This window comes from Lonchura striata, chromosome Z (genome assembly GCF_046129695.1).
Source record: "Lonchura striata isolate bLonStr1 chromosome Z, bLonStr1.mat, whole genome shotgun sequence".
Classification (NCBI taxonomy): Eukaryota; Metazoa; Chordata; class Aves; order Passeriformes; family Estrildidae; genus Lonchura; species Lonchura striata.
This window is the reverse complement of record NC_134642.1, coordinates 12,567,201-12,586,722: the sequence shown is the minus strand read 5'-3', so window position 1 is coordinate 12,586,722 and position 19,522 is coordinate 12,567,201. Positions and strand designations below refer to the sequence as shown.

The following is a 19,522-nucleotide window of genomic DNA, read 5'->3' as shown; positions in this document are numbered from 1 at the left end:
AAATGCATAGTCTCCAGAACAGTATTCTAAAATACAAGTACCTTCTACCTTCTAATCCTAGGTGACAGACTAGGCATCTGAGATGGTATCAGTGTTGTAAAGTTATCTTTTCAAAAGACCCAAATCTGACATGCCATCAAAAGACCCAAATCTGACATGCCAAAGGTCTATTTATGCTGCTAAGCAATCTCTCCTGTAAAAATACCCCTCCAAAAGAAGACAAGTAATAATTATATCTCCTGGAAAAATAGTCATGGATTATTCTGAAGTATAGAGTAAGAAAGCAAGAAACCAACAACTTCCCCTGTTTTAATCTGCACTGCCAAGCTGCTTCCTTGTCACACTGCTTCCGGAAATTTCTGTACACCAGGACTGCCTTCATCTAAAGGACCTGATCTGCTAATTGTATGCCATCATATGAATAGACACATCTTTTGCCAATCTAAGGATATAATTCTGCTCCAGAAGCACAAACCTTACATTGTGGGTGATATGAAATAAGTGTTATGCTTCCACATGGAAGATGAATGAAATAGCCAACAGTGACACCCACTGTGGTAGTGCTTCAGGAGGCTGCATCAGATCAGCCAGTCCCTGGCATGTAACACTGGCTCTGGAGGGTTGCAGCAGGCAGTAAAGTCAGTTTTCGCCTACTTCCCCATGTGTATTTAAAATAAGATTATGTTAGGTCTCAATTAAGCAAATGAAACCATCCAGCCTCAGATAAAGGTCTGAATATCTATCATTACATCTCCTGTTTAGGTACAGCCATCACAGACATGTTTGGCCATCTCAGTGGAGGTGAGAAGGGGGAAAGCTGGATTCACATTTCAAGCAAAACAAGTTAAAACCTAAGTTTCTGTTGTGATTAAATAATTTCGTGAATTGAAAACATCTGCTTAAGAGCCCCACTGAGATAAAAAGAGGAGGGGGCCCTGCTCATTCCTTCCCTCCTCACAGGTCTCTGAGGGCTGCCAGAGGCAGGGCAAAAGACCACTCTCCTCCTCCAGATGACCACACACACAGAGAGTACAAAAGATGAAAACCTGTGTATGAGACAGGTTTTTCCTATGGTTCATTGGCAACTACAGAAAAATGAATACTTCTCTAACTAAGGCTGTCCAGGGTTGGTTTACTAAAAATCATTTAATCTCTGTAAAATCTATGAGTTTAAGCAGAAACACTAAATCTCTTGAACAAATTTGTCTTTTCAGGCAAAGCACAGCTGATCCTGAACAGTGAAAGGACAAGCTCACTAGGCTGTGTAACTGCAGCTGAACAATAAGCTGGCTAAAGGAAAGGTTTATCTCAAGGTATCACTTGTCAAGCTCACAGCTTTGAAGGAGACTGCTTTGCATGAAATGCTGGAGGAACTGGGTGTGTGACTATAACCAGCTCTTAGCCCTAGGGTGTTTTTTACTCTCACTAATCATGAAACCTCCGAGACACTAAGGAAACTGCCTTCTGTCCATGGAAAAATTACTAAAGTAGCAAGAGGGAGATAGACTGCCTTAATATGAGTATTAACTTTGTTCTCTGCTGGTAACAAAGAAGCAAAGTTTTTATAACTGAAAGAAATTCAAACAGAGGAAAAAAATGAACAGCAAACAAAAGCAATACTGGTCAGTTCATTTTGGCACACATTATCCTGCAATTCTGCTGCCAATGTCAATGTATTACATGCTGTGTAGCTATAAATTTCATTTATGTTTGAATAAACACCAGCACATAGAATCACTTTGGGTCTGCCTAATGCAGTCTGTCTGCAGGCAGGCCAGAATTGCTACATTTCTTCATCTGAATCACCCAAAAATTAAAAATTTCATTGCTCTCAAAGTGCACATACCTGCAATCCCTTGTAGCAGCCCACAGACATTAAAAATGCTTTTCTTCATTATACTCTGCACACACATAGTAAAGACAGACACAAATGCCACGGTGCAGAGAATCATGATTCCCATGGCTAGGAAAATAGCGGTTGCCTGCCAGAACCCACTGGCAATCTCACTGAAGTTTTCAGCATAAGGACCACAAAGCGTGTCTCGTCGAGAGAACTGCATGTGGGAGATCCTGGTGCAGCGCCCGTAGATGCCCAGCGTTGGACGGTAGGGCTCCTGAGGTCCCCCTGTTCTGTTGTCCACCTCGTCGGAGCTTGAAGGCTTTGCTTTGCCAATCAGCCAGTCTGCACTCATGAAGGCAATGAGCTCTGCAAAAGCCACCACGATACTCAGCAGAGTCCATAGCATCGACCGACACGTTACAATGACATGACACATATTGATGTCCAGTGCTTGTGATCAGTGCAGCACACTTAAAATCCAGACACAAGGGAGAAAAAATTAAATTAAAAAAGGAAAAGGACCCTAAGAAAATCACTGTGGCTGCTCTGCCTACTTTCTCAGCTCTCTCACAAAGGTCAAGATGAAGCTTCTCAGGAGAAAAAGTGAACAGACTCAAGTTTTGTAAGCGGTGCAATCATTTGCTCTCTCTGTTCAGTTCCTCGTTTTTCTTTCTGGGATGCTGAGGTCTGAAGTATGCGTTTCTTTCTTAACATTCATACTGGCACATGACACTGCAGGCTGGTGGGGGAGGCTACAAGGACTGCCCACTGTTTGACATCATACACCTACAAGAAAAGAGAAAACACATCAGCAGTGAGAAATAAGTCATTTCCACCCCCACAACAAACCAAGATCTGGCACAGATTCACATCAACACACAAAGCTCTAACAAGAACTGGTCAAACAGAGCCTGCTGGAAATCTCCCTGATTTCTTGCAGGGGAGTAATTATCTCCCTCCCACTGCTGCCAATACTTACAATATCTGCTGTGCCCTATCCCATAGTGGGTGTTTGTCAAACACTTTGCAAGCAAAGGTCTCAGTAACACCCAGCGGTCCCACCCACTCCTACCACCACACCCCCATCATCTTCTTCTGGTCCAAATTACCAAGGGTGCTGGCAGTCACCCAGAAAAATGTTTGGACATGTTCAAGCAGTTTCACAGATGTGCAGCTCCTGTCTTCACTTTGGGGAGGCAGCACAGCCCAGCTTTGGGACAGAGGCTCAGCATGGCTCCACGTGCCACGGGCACCTAGGTGCAAGGGGCAATGAAGAACCTTGTTCCAGGGTTCTGGGTTTCTGCTGACTGCAGCTGAGTCAACCCTGCCTCAAGAAGAGGTGAACAAGATTACAGTTGCAGACAACTCACCCTGTGATCTGGTGACCCCTTTGAAGCCTGGATTTTGCAAGGAGTGGTGCCGCCCTGAGTCTAGGATTGAGGTTTGCACAAGTGTTTCAGGAAAACAATCTGCCTGCAGGTATGTTCACACACCTCATCTTGAACTGCTGCCAGCACTGGCAGCCTCTGGTGACTAATGCCACTGTAAACAGGAATCTATGGAAAAGCAGCCCGTCACTGTTAAGGGAAAGGCCCAGTCAGAAGGGTTGCCAGCTGGCCTTTAGCTTCCCAACTCCCCTCAATTCCCCTCCTCCACAGCCCTGAGTATGCTGCCACTGCAGCAAAATGTTCCCCAGGGCTTCCCCCAGGCCATTATACTGCCTTTCAACAGTGGCTGATGACATTCCCAGAGTTACACTTATCTTAGTACAAGAGGCAGAGATCACTATACTTCCAGCTCCTATCCAAGTATCGGCCTCAAAATAACAAACAGATCATTGCACACGCCTCTGCTCTTGAACTGAAACAGTGCTGCCTGAAAGCAAGGGTCCGAGCAGGAAATGCCCTCATGTTACCCCCTCCAGGATGAGAATGTAGCACTTTGAAGTTTTCTTCACCAAACCCCAAATACTGACATTGAACTGGAGGCAAAAGAGAAGAACCAGATGTGGACCTCACTGCTGTGTTGCTGCAGTCACTAGATGCCAGAAAAACAGGCATCCCCAATATTTTTTTAAGGTTTGTCATGGGGTTGGTATTTAGTTTCTTAAGAGTTCTGAGTCAGGTTGTTGAATATTAGTCCCACTGAATGCAAAATGAAACACACACATGCAGCTTCACACATTCAGAATTTCACCCAGAAATTTCTACTCCCTCCTATATTAGATATAGGGAATCATCTGCAAGATTTCATCCAGCAATTTCTACTCCCCCCATATTAGTGTTAGTGAATTCTCTAGATCTGCAGATTCCTTTGCTAAAAGAGGCTTAAAGCTGATGTGCCAACAACAGAATTTGTCCTCTGCAGTTTACTGTTATGGCACTGCCTTAAAAAAGGGCCTTTTGACATGGTGAGCAGTTCCACTAATTTTCTGTTTTGTGGGGGGAGAGCATTAAGTTTCCAAACAAGCTGACATGCTAATGATTTGAATACACCCTTTGTAAAAACAGAGAGCTGAAGTGTCAGCCTGCCAAAGAAAGTTAACTTGCTAAGTATTTCTACTTAAAATAATGATTGGAATGTAGGAAATGTCCACTACAAACCTATATTATTCTGATGTCACCTGCATGATTAAGAAGAATATAATTGAAAATGCCTTTATTTTTTTAAAATATGCTTCAAAAAGCTCTAAATACTGTATTTCTCCATAATAACTGCACCCATATGAACTCATCTTTATAATTCCGGGATTTTCAGTGAGGTGGAAGGGACATAAGACCTGAACACCCATAATGGCTGTTACTGTTGACTCTGTACCACGGGATATAAAACAACATTTATTGAACCCAGATGAAAACAAAGTTCATATTTGTTTAGGTAGGTGGATATTCTAGGTGAACACTGGCAGCCATAAAAATATATCACTGATAACAAACATGGGATACCTATACTAGAAGAAAAGACTGAATCACGGGGTTCTTTCCCAACTGAAATGTATGCACAATAAATTGCAGCAAAATTTTATGACAGTATCTCTGGAAAAGTCACTGCATGAACAAAATAACCTGTCTAAAGCTGACATGGAGGTCATGTCAAATCTCAGGAATTCACTTTCCTATTGTGCAAATAAAGGAAATTTTGCAGCATCTAAAAGTGAGACAGTAGGTGTCATTGAGAACTACAATTCAATTGAAAATACTATGGGGTTTGGCTTTTCCTAGGCAACAAGTACTTTATTGTGGTGTGAAAAATACCATCAGTCAATACACACATCAAATATCGTCATCCTTGGGAAAACTTCTGCTTAAGGTTTTCTGTGCACTAGTGACATGCTCAAAGAAGAGCACCACTCACCTGCAAATCCTTTTTGTCAGACAGACAAAAAACATTTAAAGTAGGACGGTCAGCATAGAGGACGGGCAGAGGCATCTCTTTCTGAGACTTAGTAATAAAAGACTGCACATGAAGTACTGAAGACAAGTTCCAGCTCAGTCATGTTTAGCTGGTTAACCTTTTCCTCCCAACAACCTTCTCCCTGTTTTGACTTTCCCAATTAACCTAATAATCTCTCATGCAGCTTCAACAATGTTTGTGCTATGCATGGAAGCCTTTCCAGCTTCCATGTATGCTGTGCTAAACCACTGTGCTTTATAAAGCTTCACTCTGCCCACCTCCTACTTTTTTTTTTTCTCCATTTTTGCTCAGCAGAAACTCAAACCAGGCCCTTGAAAGGCTGAAACCTAGCTGTTTATTCTTCCTCTCAGTTTCCCATCCTCAATAAGTTTTTTCCATAACAGAGCCGTATGGTCTTCACAGCATGCCACTCAGCATCCACTTCTGACTGACTGTCAAAATATTTGCTTTGACAACACAAATTCAAAATACACAATGGTTCTTTAACCCTTTTGGTATTAACTCATTCAAAGTAATTTTTGCTGAAGAAGCAGATTACAAGAAATAGCCTCACCTCTTAGTCATTTGGGCCTCCCCCTATTTTTACTACTGCATTCAATCACATTGGTGTGGAAGGAGGCCATTCATGCTGGGAAACAGCCCTGCACAGCAAATGCCCACATGAGCCACACACCATAGCAGCATGAGGGCCTTGGCAGTGCCATTCTGGCCCACCATATAACCCACATTCCTTGTCTGGACAGCACAGCTCTTAGATGGGTCAAAACTAAACCTTCAGCCTCACTGACTGTAGCTACCATGCTCATAGTCATGCTCTGCATTAAGTGAAGTCTAACACAGGGAAAAGATGTCAACGAGAACACCAGATTCTCAAAGTATCCAAAGAGAATAAGAGTTCTCGAATGTAAAATTATTTTGGTTATTTTAATCTAAGAAATCAAGCCAACTTAAAACATTGCTAAAACTTTCTTTTCAGATTCAATTTTGACAACCAGATACACTGCCTCCAGTCATACTTTCACATCTCTAGCTAGGACTATTCAACTGTTGCCTTCTACTATACAATATGTCTATGTTCAAAGTATATAAACAACATCTATTTTTTTCTGAATGAGATAAAGAAACAAAATTGCCTCCATTTTACTTACACTGCCAAACCCAGAAAGTGAGAAGTGTATCCAAATTATAATATTTAATTAAGGTTTTGGTTTTGAAGATGTTGAGCTTCAGAGTTTTGCTTTGCCATACCAGGCAGATAGAAAGGAACAGCTGTGAAGTACAAATCTGAGGCAGTTTATTTTAAAAAGGTGTCTGACAAGTAGTGTACAAGAGAACCACAAGTACCTTGCAGAACAATGCTGTGGCTAATCCTTCATGCTCCCCTTATGATTTAACTAAAGTCCGAGGCTTGGACTGCAATACAGCTTTTGCCCTTTCCAGCCTGGTTCTGTCAGCTCAGGAGTGAGAATAAATCATTTTTAAATAAGTGGCTTTTGGCTTGGCTTAAGAAAACAGTTGAATGGAAGGCCACACAGACTGCTGAAGTCATCCCAGTTTATAAAAGAAATCCAAGCACAGTTAGACATTTTCTTCTAAAGTTTGCTGGGGTCCAAAGTACAAACACATAGAGGAATTTCCAAATCTTGGTTACCATACACAAGCTTGAACATCTCACAACACAAAATGTGCAAATCTTGGACGCCTGGGTTCTGCTTTCTCTGAAATGTTTTTCATTAGCAGTTATAAACTCTCTGAATATGCTTTGAACTACAAGAGTGGAAGTGGCTCCTATTTGTGTTATGTTTACTCACTATTTAAAACAAATAGAAAGAGTCTCACAGAGTAAGACTCAATTGCCTCAAGCTGACCCACCCAGACTGACATGAACTCCCACTTTAAAAAGCTTCCATCCTTAGGTGTTATTGGACAAGTAAACTGTTCAATTGTGAGCTCACCCTGCCTGGTGGAGTGAGGCACCCATCAAACCACCGAGATGAGAGGCACTGCACTTAAGACAATGTGGTATGAGCACTAGAGATTGTTCATTTCCTGGATAAGTGATAAATGTTGGCAAATAAACTTCTCCTCCCACTTGGTCCTCTCAGCATTCTTACAGGAATTGCTGTTCAGAAGAAGATAGCAGGTTTCTGCCAACTTCCCTGTAGTTTTCAAAGCAGCAGACCAGACAACAAGCAGCATTTGTGAGGAGATAGAAAGGTGCACCTCTGCATTTCTACCCCCACACACTTAGAGATGACTTGCAAATGTAAAAAGAAGTACATTTATCACACTCCCCTGTCACAAGAGAATAGTGACAAGGATTAGTATGTCAGGAAAGACCAGTTGTCCCAAATGGTTTGGTGTAGGTTCTCTCTGCAGACCACAAGGAGCTCTGGTGTCACTGGTTTCTGATAAGCACTGCATACTCACCACAGGAAACACCTGGACCAAGAAGAGGGAAGGACACTTTATTGTGCCTTTGTTTCATTTTCTAAATGTAATACATTTCAAAGTGATCAAAAAGATTCAGTGTCAGATAACAAAATGGAGAAGGTTCTTTAAAGATGAAGTGTTGCACAGCTTCAGACAAATAGCTGAGAATAAGTAAAGGATTCTCCATTCACCTATCTATTTTCACCAAATTATTGCCAACCTAAACAACATTCCAGAACAGAGAAGAACTTGAAGAACAAAGAGCAAAGTTTTGATTAGTGTTCACTTGTGAATTAAAGAGCATGAGTATTTGCATAGCTAATGAATATTTAACAATTATAAACCTGCACATGCATATTAATGAGTGCATTGTTGTGATAGGTGGTTGAAAACACATCACACTAAACAGATGAATTTTACTGGTAATGGAAAGAATGTAGACTTATGATGCATCATGTCTTTATTCCTGCTGGCACAATGTAAGATATGAAATGGAAAATGAAAATACTTTTCAAAATAGTTAAAATTCACTGAAGTATCCTAATCAAAACACTATTTCCTTGTCTTTCCTTTGAATTATTCTGTTTACTTCCACCTCTCCCTACCAAAGGAATGTAGATGTAAAATTTTAATTAAACTATTATTCATGTGCCCAAATATTATGTACACCAAGTGAAAAATAAATGTATAAATCAAAAGAAAATAATTCTGACAGTACTGTTGGTCTCCCAAAGCTGGACATGATGTTTATTACATTTCATCTTGCAAATGCTATGGAATATGACATCTAATTACAGGTGAATTTCTTTCTAGAATACATCATTGTAAAATAAAAAAATATAAAACTTCTTTCCAACTTTAAAAAAAAAATAAGCAGTTGAAATGTACTATTCTTTTTTTGACCTCATTAAAAGCCATGGCAAAGCTCCCACTGACTTTAATGGGGCCTATACATCACTGAAAAATCACTACAAGAATGAAAGTTTCCAAATTTTCAGACCAACTGCAGGGGAGGTTTAAACACAGAATTCATTTCCCTCTTCCCTCATCCAGACAAAACTTTGCTTATTGCCCCCCCACTAAGAGGATCTCAAGCTAACTTAGATTTCCAGCACTGCCTCTGAAGCACAAATTCTCAAGCTGAAGATTTGTTCCATTGCTCTGTATTTATTGACTTACAAAATTCCTTAAATCTGCAGCCATTACATTGTGTTTTGAAAATTTACTTGGGATCTTTTCTAATTCCAAAATTTATTAAAGCCTACAATGTTAAGAAAAGATAATGTGTGGTATTTCTATTGTTGCTTCTCAGGAGAAAATTACACATCGCATAAAAAATCATCACTAAGGGAGCAATCTTGGCTACAATTAGTGATAGTCTAACTGCTCAGGAATTTACCAACTGGGAGCAGAATCATGACTTTTCTTTCCTAGTTTGATTCCTCAGTAACTCACTGAAGCCTCAATCTTCAGAAGTCTCATCTGAAGCCCCCTTTCTTGGTTACCTACATTATCATATATGCAAGCAGACTCAAATATTCATTGTGTTGTGATTACTTCATAAAAAAAAAAATTAAAAAAGAAAAAAGTCTTAGCTAGAGCTTCTAAAGGAATCTAATCAGAAAATAAAGGGAGGTTAGGAGAAAAATGGGAAGTCAGAAAGAAGGAACTACTAATATTTGGTAGTAACAAATACGTGCTATTTTTATAGTAAGGATTTTTACTTTAAAAGGAAGCCAGACTATGGCTATTTAAATAGTTAATGGTGTATGCATAAGCTGGATCATCAGACCAAAACCACATGTAATCTGCACTTATTGTAGAAAACAGTTCACTCCCATGAGTTCATTGTGACAGATCTGGAGCTACACTTTATAATTTATTAATACTGTACTAAGGTATTTATTATACTAATACATTGGTTATTGTTTAATATGAGACTAGTGAGAAAAGAAGGCAGGAAAGGAAAGAATGACTCAGTTGTGACAATTCTCAGCAAACTCTAGGGAATTGCTTATTAAAAAGACAAAACTAGCTCAGGAGAAGCCTCACAAACACAGCAGATCAAAGACCTGAGGATTGCTTAGGAAGGAACAGTTTTTCAAACTGGAGGGAAGAGCGGCTGTTTTAGACAAACAAGCTTAAGAGAAGGCACTATGGGATGTGCCTATCGAAGTTAGGCCAACATGGAATACCATACTGGGCTCTTCATTTGCCCTTAGACAAAGCAGACAGCCCTGCAAACAGCTGTGGTTCTTTGAATGAAGTAAACACCACTTCAGTTGATTCCCAAAAGGAAATCGCTGCAGTATCTCCTTTTGCATTTGTGGCTCTCTTAGCAGAACAACCACAAAGGTTACGGCTTTCCAGCCTGCCTGAACAGCCAGGGGTGGATCATTCTTCTGCTGAGATGAAAATTAAGGCTGTAGACCCAAGGATTGACCTTTGTTTGCAGTGAGTAACAGTGCAAACAACTCTGGGTCCTTCCTGCTCACAATCTTCTACATCAGTCCTTCCCAACTGCTGCCAGCTAGAAAGACACCTGACAGGTATCGACTACTCCCCAGGTTCATGACGTGTAACACTCCCACAGTAATGAAAAGACACACTTCTGGCACAACAAGATCTTTGCACTTTGGATTCAAGACACTTTGGATCCATGCAATTCAACCAAATGACCTGCTATGATAGCAGAGACTGATGAGATGGAGAAGCTAACTTGTCACAAAATGTATGTAATCATTCTTGTTCCTCTTAATTCAAACTGAAAGTGAAACAGACAAGCAGCTTGGCACAGTAATGCATAAAATTTGTGTACATTACAGGAATACCCTAACTTTTCATTGTACTTTCACTGAGGAGAACCTGAGCAGTGGCTCAGGTAAGTGAAAAGGGTTGTGATGGATCAGCGCTGCCATGTTTCTATACTGGCAAAGATGTCTGAAGTATCTGGGTACCACATATAACACTAAACTTGAAAAGAGTGCACAAAAAACCTTTTATCCAGGAAAATGCCAAGTACTCAGACACTGTGCACATCAACTAAAGAGAAGAACTGAAATGAGATATTTTCAATAATGCATATTTCATTCATCAATAATTATAGGAATTCAGTGTTTAGTTGGGATATCTAAAATGGAAGCTCGCTGCAAAGAGCTTGGAAAAATCTAGACTAATGGCTGAAATTCTGGAAACCCCATTTTAGAGCAAGAAGCAAAAATAAACAGATTATTTATTTTAGCAACTGGATTTAATTTTAAAGCCAAGATTGAAGATAATTCTACAAGTTGAGCCATGTGCAAAATTCTGGCTTGTTTTAATGCAGTTTGACTTGCTAGACTAGATAATGCTAACAGTCCTTTTCTATCCTTAAAATTTATACAACCACGAAAATGAGTAACTAATAAATGTTTGTAGAAACTGAAAAGGGCTAGAAGGAGGAAAAAGTGCATCTTTCTCAGCTTCACTTTCTCCTAAAATGCTGTCATGCCTCTGTCTCTGACATCATACAGTTTGTGTCACAGAAACAATGGTGCAAACTAAATCTGGACCTGTGTGGGGATATGCATATAGGTCTGGTAATGATCCACCTTACTGCCATATAAATACATAGGCAAAAAAAAAAAGGAAGAAAGCATAAATAAACATGCCAGTTCTCCAGATGAGATGTTCCCTCTCTCATGTAATGAAGTCTGTAGCAATACTGTGAACTCAACCAGAACGCTGGCACTAGAAACCCTAAAACTCTGGAGGTTTAATATATTCTGCAGTGTCTTGCACTGTGCCAAACACTCTCTTGTCATCCTTCTAACACAAACTTCAGCTATTCCTGTGTCACTTTGAATCTCTAGCCCTGACACACCACATGGAGATGTACTTTTCCTTCTCCACAAAGGAGGACTGTGGACATGGTCACATCTCCAATAGTGACTGATTTTCTGCACACTGAGAAATTATTTAGGTATTAAACTGCAGGTTTTTTCCTACAGTAACCACTGCTGAATTAGGTATTTACCACAGCAACATGTCAACACAGATTAAAAGAAATTCACCTGTGAAGAAACAAACTTAGCTCTATGACTAGCTTTCTCCACTTGTGCTTCAGAGAGGAACATAAACTTATTCCTAATATCTGTAGCAGATGGTTTTCCAAAATCATACCTCACTGAAGAGGATGAAGCTACAGATATTCACGGGTCCCACTAGATTGTAGGGAGTGGACTTACTTCATGACAGACCACCTTTTTATGTATTGGCTGGTTAGTTTCTTTCAGTTCTGAGTAACATTAATCCTTTTGAAAGCAAATTCAGTCTACAGACTGGTGGGAGGGTAACATCTGATTGAATTGCTGCCAAAAGGTAGAAAGTTCTTGATTATGTCTTTCCCATTGCGAAATGCAAATTAATCAAAATGCATATCTGGAGATCTCCCAAGGAACAGACAGATAATTATGATGAAGAAAAAAGTCCCTGCATACTACAAGCTTTATGGAAATCTGTCTGCTCTGTAAGTTTCAAACATTTAACTGCATTCTGGAAATTATATTTAAATACAAGATTATCTATTAGATCTCCTTATTGCATTTCAAGTTCTATGCAAGCACAGAGTTTAATGGAAGAATTAAAAGTACAGTACAAGAAACAGTTTCATTAACTGTCCACCATGGAAGCTGCTGTTTAAAACCAATTCTAGAGTGTACTTATTGCTTTCTGTATGTTGATATTGACTATTACTAGCATTTATTGGTTCTTTAAAATACATGGTTGCAAATTATAAATTTTATCTTCTAGTTCCTAATAAATGCTCTCCTAAAAACCAACTTTTTAATCAGAGGCAAAATTAATTAGATTTTAATAATTCATTAATAGCATGTATAAAGCTGGAAAAAATATGGTCATTCAGACTATGCATGTACTTAAACTTACCAGAATTTTCTATCATGACTACCCGATCTGGGACAAATGTCCCAGTTCATGTAGTTGCATATTTACCTTTATCTCAGGTGAACAGGACATGCTCTTTTGCCAGTCTTTTTCTATTTGGTTATGTTAAGATTGCGCAATAAAAAGTTCATACAATGCAATCAAATAAGCAAAACCATTTCAGCCTAAAATAGAATATATTGAAAAAAACATATAAACATATTTTCTCTGGTTTTTAGTTTGTTTTTTTTGAAGATGCTTCGTCCAATGTTCTCTCACTTTTGAGCAATAGAGTTATGGGATGTCCAAAGTATCAAGGGAGAGAAAATAACTAAAATAAATCAAAATGGATTACTTAAATATAGAGAGGACAAAAACATGCAGATAGAAAGATCAACATTATAATCTATAAAACAGGCTTGGAGACAGGGGAATTGAGTTTTTTTCCTAAGTAAGCACTGCCCAACATACTGAAATGTTTTCCAATGAGTGCTACAGATTATTAAGCTCCAGATCTCTGATAGTGTATAAAATCTTGCTATCTGACACAGCTGAAATTTTGTCTTGTGTATGTGTGTGTATATATATGTATATATATATATATATATATATATAGAGAGAGAGAGAGAGAGAGAGAGAGAGAGAGAGAGAGAGAGAGAGAGAGAAAGTACAAAAAGAAAAGCTTGGAAATATTCTACCCTTACAAAATAATTTTACATTCTTCCTATTTTTCCTGAATAAAAACTGAATCAGATGTATCTATTTTGAGATATATAAGATCGAGGACAACAAAATTCTTACTTTATTTAACCAGTATAAATACCTCTATAGAAGTTAAATTTCAAAAATTATAATCTCAAAGCTTTAAGAAATTCCACAAAACTGTAACAAATTCTACAATCCACTGAATAAATCAAACAAGAAGCAAAACAGTTTCAATGCACACCCAGTACCCTGACAGTCTCCCAGCACTGTTGGAGGAACACTTGCAGATCAACAGTTTGGTATATCTTGCACCAAAATGGCAAAACAGGCTCCCCTTTTTATCTTTATGTAAGATAATAAAATCCTACAGGAAACTAGAAATAAAACTCATTAATCTGTGTTCAGTGAATGCCATCTTTAGAAAAAGTAAGGGATTGTTTCTTTTGGAATATTGCTTATCTTTTACAATTGAATTCATTATCTAGAGTACGAGCTGACAGATTCATCTGGTGTTCTGCACAGGATAAATTCCAAGAACACACTGGTTGGTGTACACTGCATTTACTTCACTAGGGTAAACAAGAACATAGCAAGGTAAAAAACAAAACCCAAACAGGTTGAATGAGTCCTTGCTTCTGTAATCACTTTTTCCCTGAGCTGTCATGATGGCAGGAATAACAGAAAAGAAGCTCTCTAAGCTTTTTCGTGAAGCCTGGTCTATTTGCAGCACAGACAGAACAAAAGATTTAACTGGACTGACTCACTATTTGGATAATGATTTCATCTGAACTGAGCTGTGAAAATACCAATTTGTTTGAGATGACATAATTGCTGTTGCAAAATCTAGATTCCTCAGTAGCTCTCCTAGAAAGAAAGTTTTTGTTGTAAGACGGAAGTGAGAGGCTCTTCAAGCAGATCATCCTGGGGATGTGCCCAAAGGCCTGTTGGTACAGCCAGGTCAGAGCTGCCAGTAGTGCTGCAGCAGGCTGTCTTCTCACAGCTGCAATTTGTGCTCTGTGCCCTTGCAGGTTCTGCCCTTGTAGGGCTAAGATCCACATCAAATGACCACCTTTGTGTTTGGAAAAACTCAGCATGCACCAGGCTTTGATGATGAAGCCATCACCACTGGCTTTGTTCCTGATGTCATCTGCACTGAAGGTGATCCCTGTTTTGTAGAATTATTTTAAGATGCTGCCTGAGTAATTCTGAATAGACCACAAGAAAAAATGGCTTATCTTTCACCAAAATTCACAGAAAATTCCATTTCCTCAGGACTGGAGTAGACATACACAGATTGGAGCAGAAGATGCCACAACTGGTGGCAATTGTGTTCTGTGTTCACGGTGTGTGTCTTTGGCTTCAAGAACATTCACATTTGTTTACCATGCATGTTTTTCCCAAGAAAGGAAGGAACTACTTTGTTCCTTTTTTACTATAATCAAAATCTGCTATTCTATTTAGAGAAAGGGAACACAGAAAGCAGAAGATACTAGATGACAAAGTTATCCTTTTTTATTTTTCCTTCTTAGTATGGTGCTGGTAAACACTTGTTTTTGTACAGTTTCAAATCAAACTTAGGGTAATTCCTGCCCCATAAGCAACATTTGTATTTGCTCATCATGATTATGACCTTAGCAGTGTGATTTAAGGCTTCTGAGTCCTTGCAGCTGTACTGAATTCTTCAATGCTTTTACAAAATACTAGAACAACAAAAGAACACCACCAGTATTCACTGAAAAATGTTTAACAAATTATCAGAAAAATTCTAAAGCATTTAGCAGAGTCTTAGTCCTTTTACCTAGGATACGCCCAGTAGCTCATCTCTCAATTGCAGGCTGAAATAAAAAACTGCAGAAATTGTACAGTAGCATTGCACTGGAGCAAAATACTGCTTTCAGCATGTGCACACCCCAATTCTCTGTATTCCACAGACATCATCTTGTATGCAGGAGGGCTTACAAATAGTTGAAACGTCAACAAAATATGCTGAAAGAACAAAAATGCACATAGCTCCTTTTCCCAAATGTCGAAAAACTTCTGTGAACTAGATTTCAGCATTTTTTATGACCTGTTATAACAAGATCATACACAAATGGTCTAGCTGCTTGGTTTGTAAACAAACAAACAAAGAAACATGACAAGGTTAGGTTAGATAAGATGTGTGTGTCAGAAATGTAAAATTAGCATGCTGGTCAAAGTTATACCCAGTAAAACAATCCTCTCCCTTGTTTTCAAACTCAGTTTTGTTTAAGGGTTTGGTTTTTGGTTGTTTTTTTTCCACAGGAAGCTATAAAAAGAAACAATAAGCAGAAAGTACTTAAACCACAAGCAAATGCAAGGAAGAGATAAGGTGAAATACTAAAAATAAATCTGGAGTAGTTGCAAGCTGGTGAGGAAGCAAAGTAACAGTAAAACATCCATCTTTATGCAAATGCAGTTAAAAAGAAAATAAATAGGAACCAGCTGGTGAGAGGAAGAGCATGGTGGAACAAAGCACACTATGGGAATGAAAACACAGGCTGTTATAATAACCTGTACAGGAAAGTTGCATACATAAGAGAAGGTCAATGCAGTATTACTGTAATCTGAGACAATAACAGTGTGCTAAAATATGAAGAGGGACAATAGGAATGTTGGACATTCCACTGTACCCCTGTGGAGGCTGACAGTTTGTTCATTCTCCAAGAGCCTGGCTGCTGACAGCCAACTCAGAAAGCCTGTGCCATTCCCCAAGAAAGCCCAGTAGGTCATCTCAGCAGCATCACCACTTGACAGCACTGGAGCGAAAACAGTCAGACTGATCCGGGGAAGGTTGACACAAGAAGGTGTCTTTGAGCCTTACAGATACTTTTCAACACTCACCAGTACAAAAAGTGACATTACCAGAAGTCTTACAATATAAATGTTAAATGATTACATAGGAAAAGTGATACTGAATTCTACAAGAAGCTGTAAATGAATGGCAGATAATTTAAATGTGTGCAAAAGATTGGTCAATCACTATTTAACCTTTTGAAACTCTTGGGGAATTTGTAAAAAGAAGTTTAATATAAGAGACTGAAATTTATCAAATAGCAGTAACATTTCAATATTAAAGAATGTAATGCTGGAGGAAAAAAATCAATCTATACTCAACTTATAAGCAACTCCCTTAAATCCATAAAAACCATGAGATTATTGAAGTAAGCCTAATCTTTAAATGGACTGTTTCTTTACAACAACATGCTGAACTCCAAACCTTAAATTACTATTCCTTTGGGAGAAGACCAAGAAGGGTCTTCAAGCAGGCAGTGATGCCTCTATGGAATTTAAATTATATTTTGTCCTGAAAATACTATGCAAAAATGCACAGAAGAATGCTCCTGAAGACAAATTGAGTTATACTCAATATGGATACATTGCCCCATTTTCAAAGTCCAAATAATCCACTTTCCTAAGGGTAGGCTACCACTGAAAGTCTTCTAAATGAGGGGTCACAGCCTTCAAGATCTCTATACAGCTGCTAAGATTAACAGAAGTTTCCCTTCACTCTGCAGAATCATGTCCTGAAGATCATGATGAGCAAATACTAATATTGCACAGAAAGCTGGAATTACCCTAAGCTTGTTTAAAACCATCAAAAAACAAGTATCTAGCAGCATTGAGAAAAGTAACATTGACTTGTCCATTCCCTCATTTGCTTTCTAAGACAGCAAAGAGAAAAAATCATTCATTTAGGTTCGTTGGCAGTATACTTATATATACTTATCATTCACAAATAATCAATTACTTTATAAGACAAATGAATTATGCAAACAATTAACAGAGAAATGCTCAATTTGCCTTTTTCCCTCCCTGTCTTGACAGACATAAGTTGTATTTGCATTAATAGTTAAAAACTACAGATACTGCACATTTTTCAAAAGCATGTGATTATAAGAATATACTATACTTCGCCTGATGAAGTGAGGTAGCATACAAAGAACATGGTTTTAAAAAATTAATATTTAACTTGATAAAACTAGCATTATTATAGAGCAGATTTTTAAATTGGACAATACTAAAACATATCTAAATTAATTCAAAGTAATGCTCCACCACAGTTTCTTAGGGAGAAATTGTTATTCCAATACACATAAACTATTATGGATGCTGCCAAACTGATGCTCTGTAAAAACTAGACAATGAGGCAAAGAGAATGCATCCCACCTACCTTTTCTCCCTGCCATGAAAACAAGAAATATAGGCCCATTTGTTTCCAACAACAAAATTCAGGCAATGCTTTCTGAGGTGGGAGTAATGGGGATGTGTATTTTGTTCTTCTTTGAAAAAAAGTGTTAGATATATTCTACAGAAGTAAAGATATATTCATGCATAGTGTTACTTAGCTCCTAATTAAAATTGTGCTTAAAGTACAAAACAAATACAGACTATGATACTGATCTCTGAGTTGGTAAAATGCTTTCATGTACCCAACAGAATATTAAGATACAAATCCCTCTGGTTAGTGACATTGTCTGAATTCAGTTCCCAGAAGATAGTAATACAGAACACCAAGGCTATAGATATATCAGACTTCTCAATGATAGGGAAGCTTTTGAAACAGTAAATAAGTTTGCATAGATTTTTTCTCCTCCTGCAGAGAAAGATTTCACAGGGTTTTGTAAATGTTCAGTATAATTTAAAAGTTCTAATTTAATTGTCAACACTTTATGAACTCATCATTTCCATGAGGCTTGCCTTGCTATTTGAACACAGGAGTAAAAGCTTAATTGGACATTAAGCACACATTTACAACTGTAATCTTAGGAACTAAATAACAAAATGACTCAGTTACTATGTTTTCACTTAGATCGGCTGGTATTCAGGAAGTGAGACTCTGATTACTAATCATCTGAGAGAGCCCTTGAAATTATGAGTGACCTTTTGGAAGTTCTGAAGAATAAGCATACAACATGAAATCACTGGGAAACAGCTTTTTAAAAAAAACAGGTAATGGAGAAATTTAATTGAGAATTAATGCATATCTGACATATCCTGACTTCAGTGTTTTGAACCCAACAAGGTTGAGCACCAGCCCTCTACAGAAAGCAGGGTTGCTTGTTCTTCCTCTTAATTAAAACCTATACTTACATTCTATTCACATTCCCCACATATGCTGTTAACACTAGAAGACTACCCATGTCACAAAAATTCTTGTGCTTTGCTTGCATAGTGTGAGCTCAGACAGTAGTTTATATAAGTCCACCAAACAGCCATCAGAAAATATAATTAGGGATTTTCCAAAACTGCATTTGGAAACGACAGTAAAAAAAAATATAGAGCATGCTAAAACTGATTAAATCAAAGGTAACCCTTACAACCTTTCACTGTGTGCAGACATGATCTTTAGTAGAGAAATTAAAGAGTCATTACTGTAGAGGAATTCAATTTATTGAAATAGAAGTCAGTAATTGGATCTGCCTAGAGTAATTGCATATCATAAACACAATGAACTTGCAGCCTTGGTGTATATCAAGGGCTATGAATTAACTAACACCAGTGAGATTAACTGAGGAAAAGGAAAAGGGCTAATAGGATACTGATGTACTTTGAAACAGCTATGCTGCTTTCTCAGCTAGAAATAGTACGTGAGAAGCAGATAATCTTTTGGTATATCTCAAGAATGTATGTATGTGCTCAGATGTCCCAAGAACTGCAGACAGAGAGATCTGGAATGTTTCTGGCAATGGAAAAAAAAAGAAAAATAGTAGGGATGGGGTGGGAAGGGGGGGTTTTAAAGGGGGATGGGATCAGAATGAACCCTACATCAAAACCTTCAATTTTCTCCCTGTATGAAAGGGGATGGTGAAATTTTTTTGTTGTTGTTGTTTGTTTGTTTTGTTTTTTTTAAAGAATTGGAGCATCCAGGAATCTGGACATAGCAGAATTCAAGTATTTCCTACAAGTACAATATAAACTAGCATGAAATCAAAAAAGACAACATTCAATGAGAGCAAGTACCAAGAAAAAGAAGTATATAAATAGAAATACAGAGTGAAGAACAGCTAGCAGTACTGTATAAAAGAAAGTGAATGTTAAATGGGTCACAACTGAGTAGGAGTCAAAAGAATGACAACAACAAAACTGAAGTGTTCTAATTCAGAGGTGTGTTAGTACTCTCACCAAAACATAGAAAGCAGTGATTACATGTACTTTCAAAGAATCCAGCTTCTTGCTTAACATTTC

General features: G+C 38.2%; 1 protein-coding gene across 9 annotated transcripts in view; it reads right to left on the bottom strand.

The window, feature by feature from the left end:
• LHFPL2 (LHFPL tetraspan subfamily member 2) overlaps positions 1-19,522 on the bottom strand; it is a 133,220-nt gene that overhangs the window by 17,212 nt on the left and 96,486 nt on the right. For all 9 annotated transcript variants that reach the window (XM_077790225.1, XM_021547259.2, XM_021547256.2 and 6 more), the window contains one exon: positions 1,847-2,626. In XM_077790225.1, coding sequence (XP_077646351.1) covers positions 1,847-2,276 — 430 coding nt within the window. In that variant the 5' untranslated portion in view covers positions 2,277-2,626. The remainder of the gene's footprint in view (positions 1-1,846; positions 2,627-19,522) is intronic.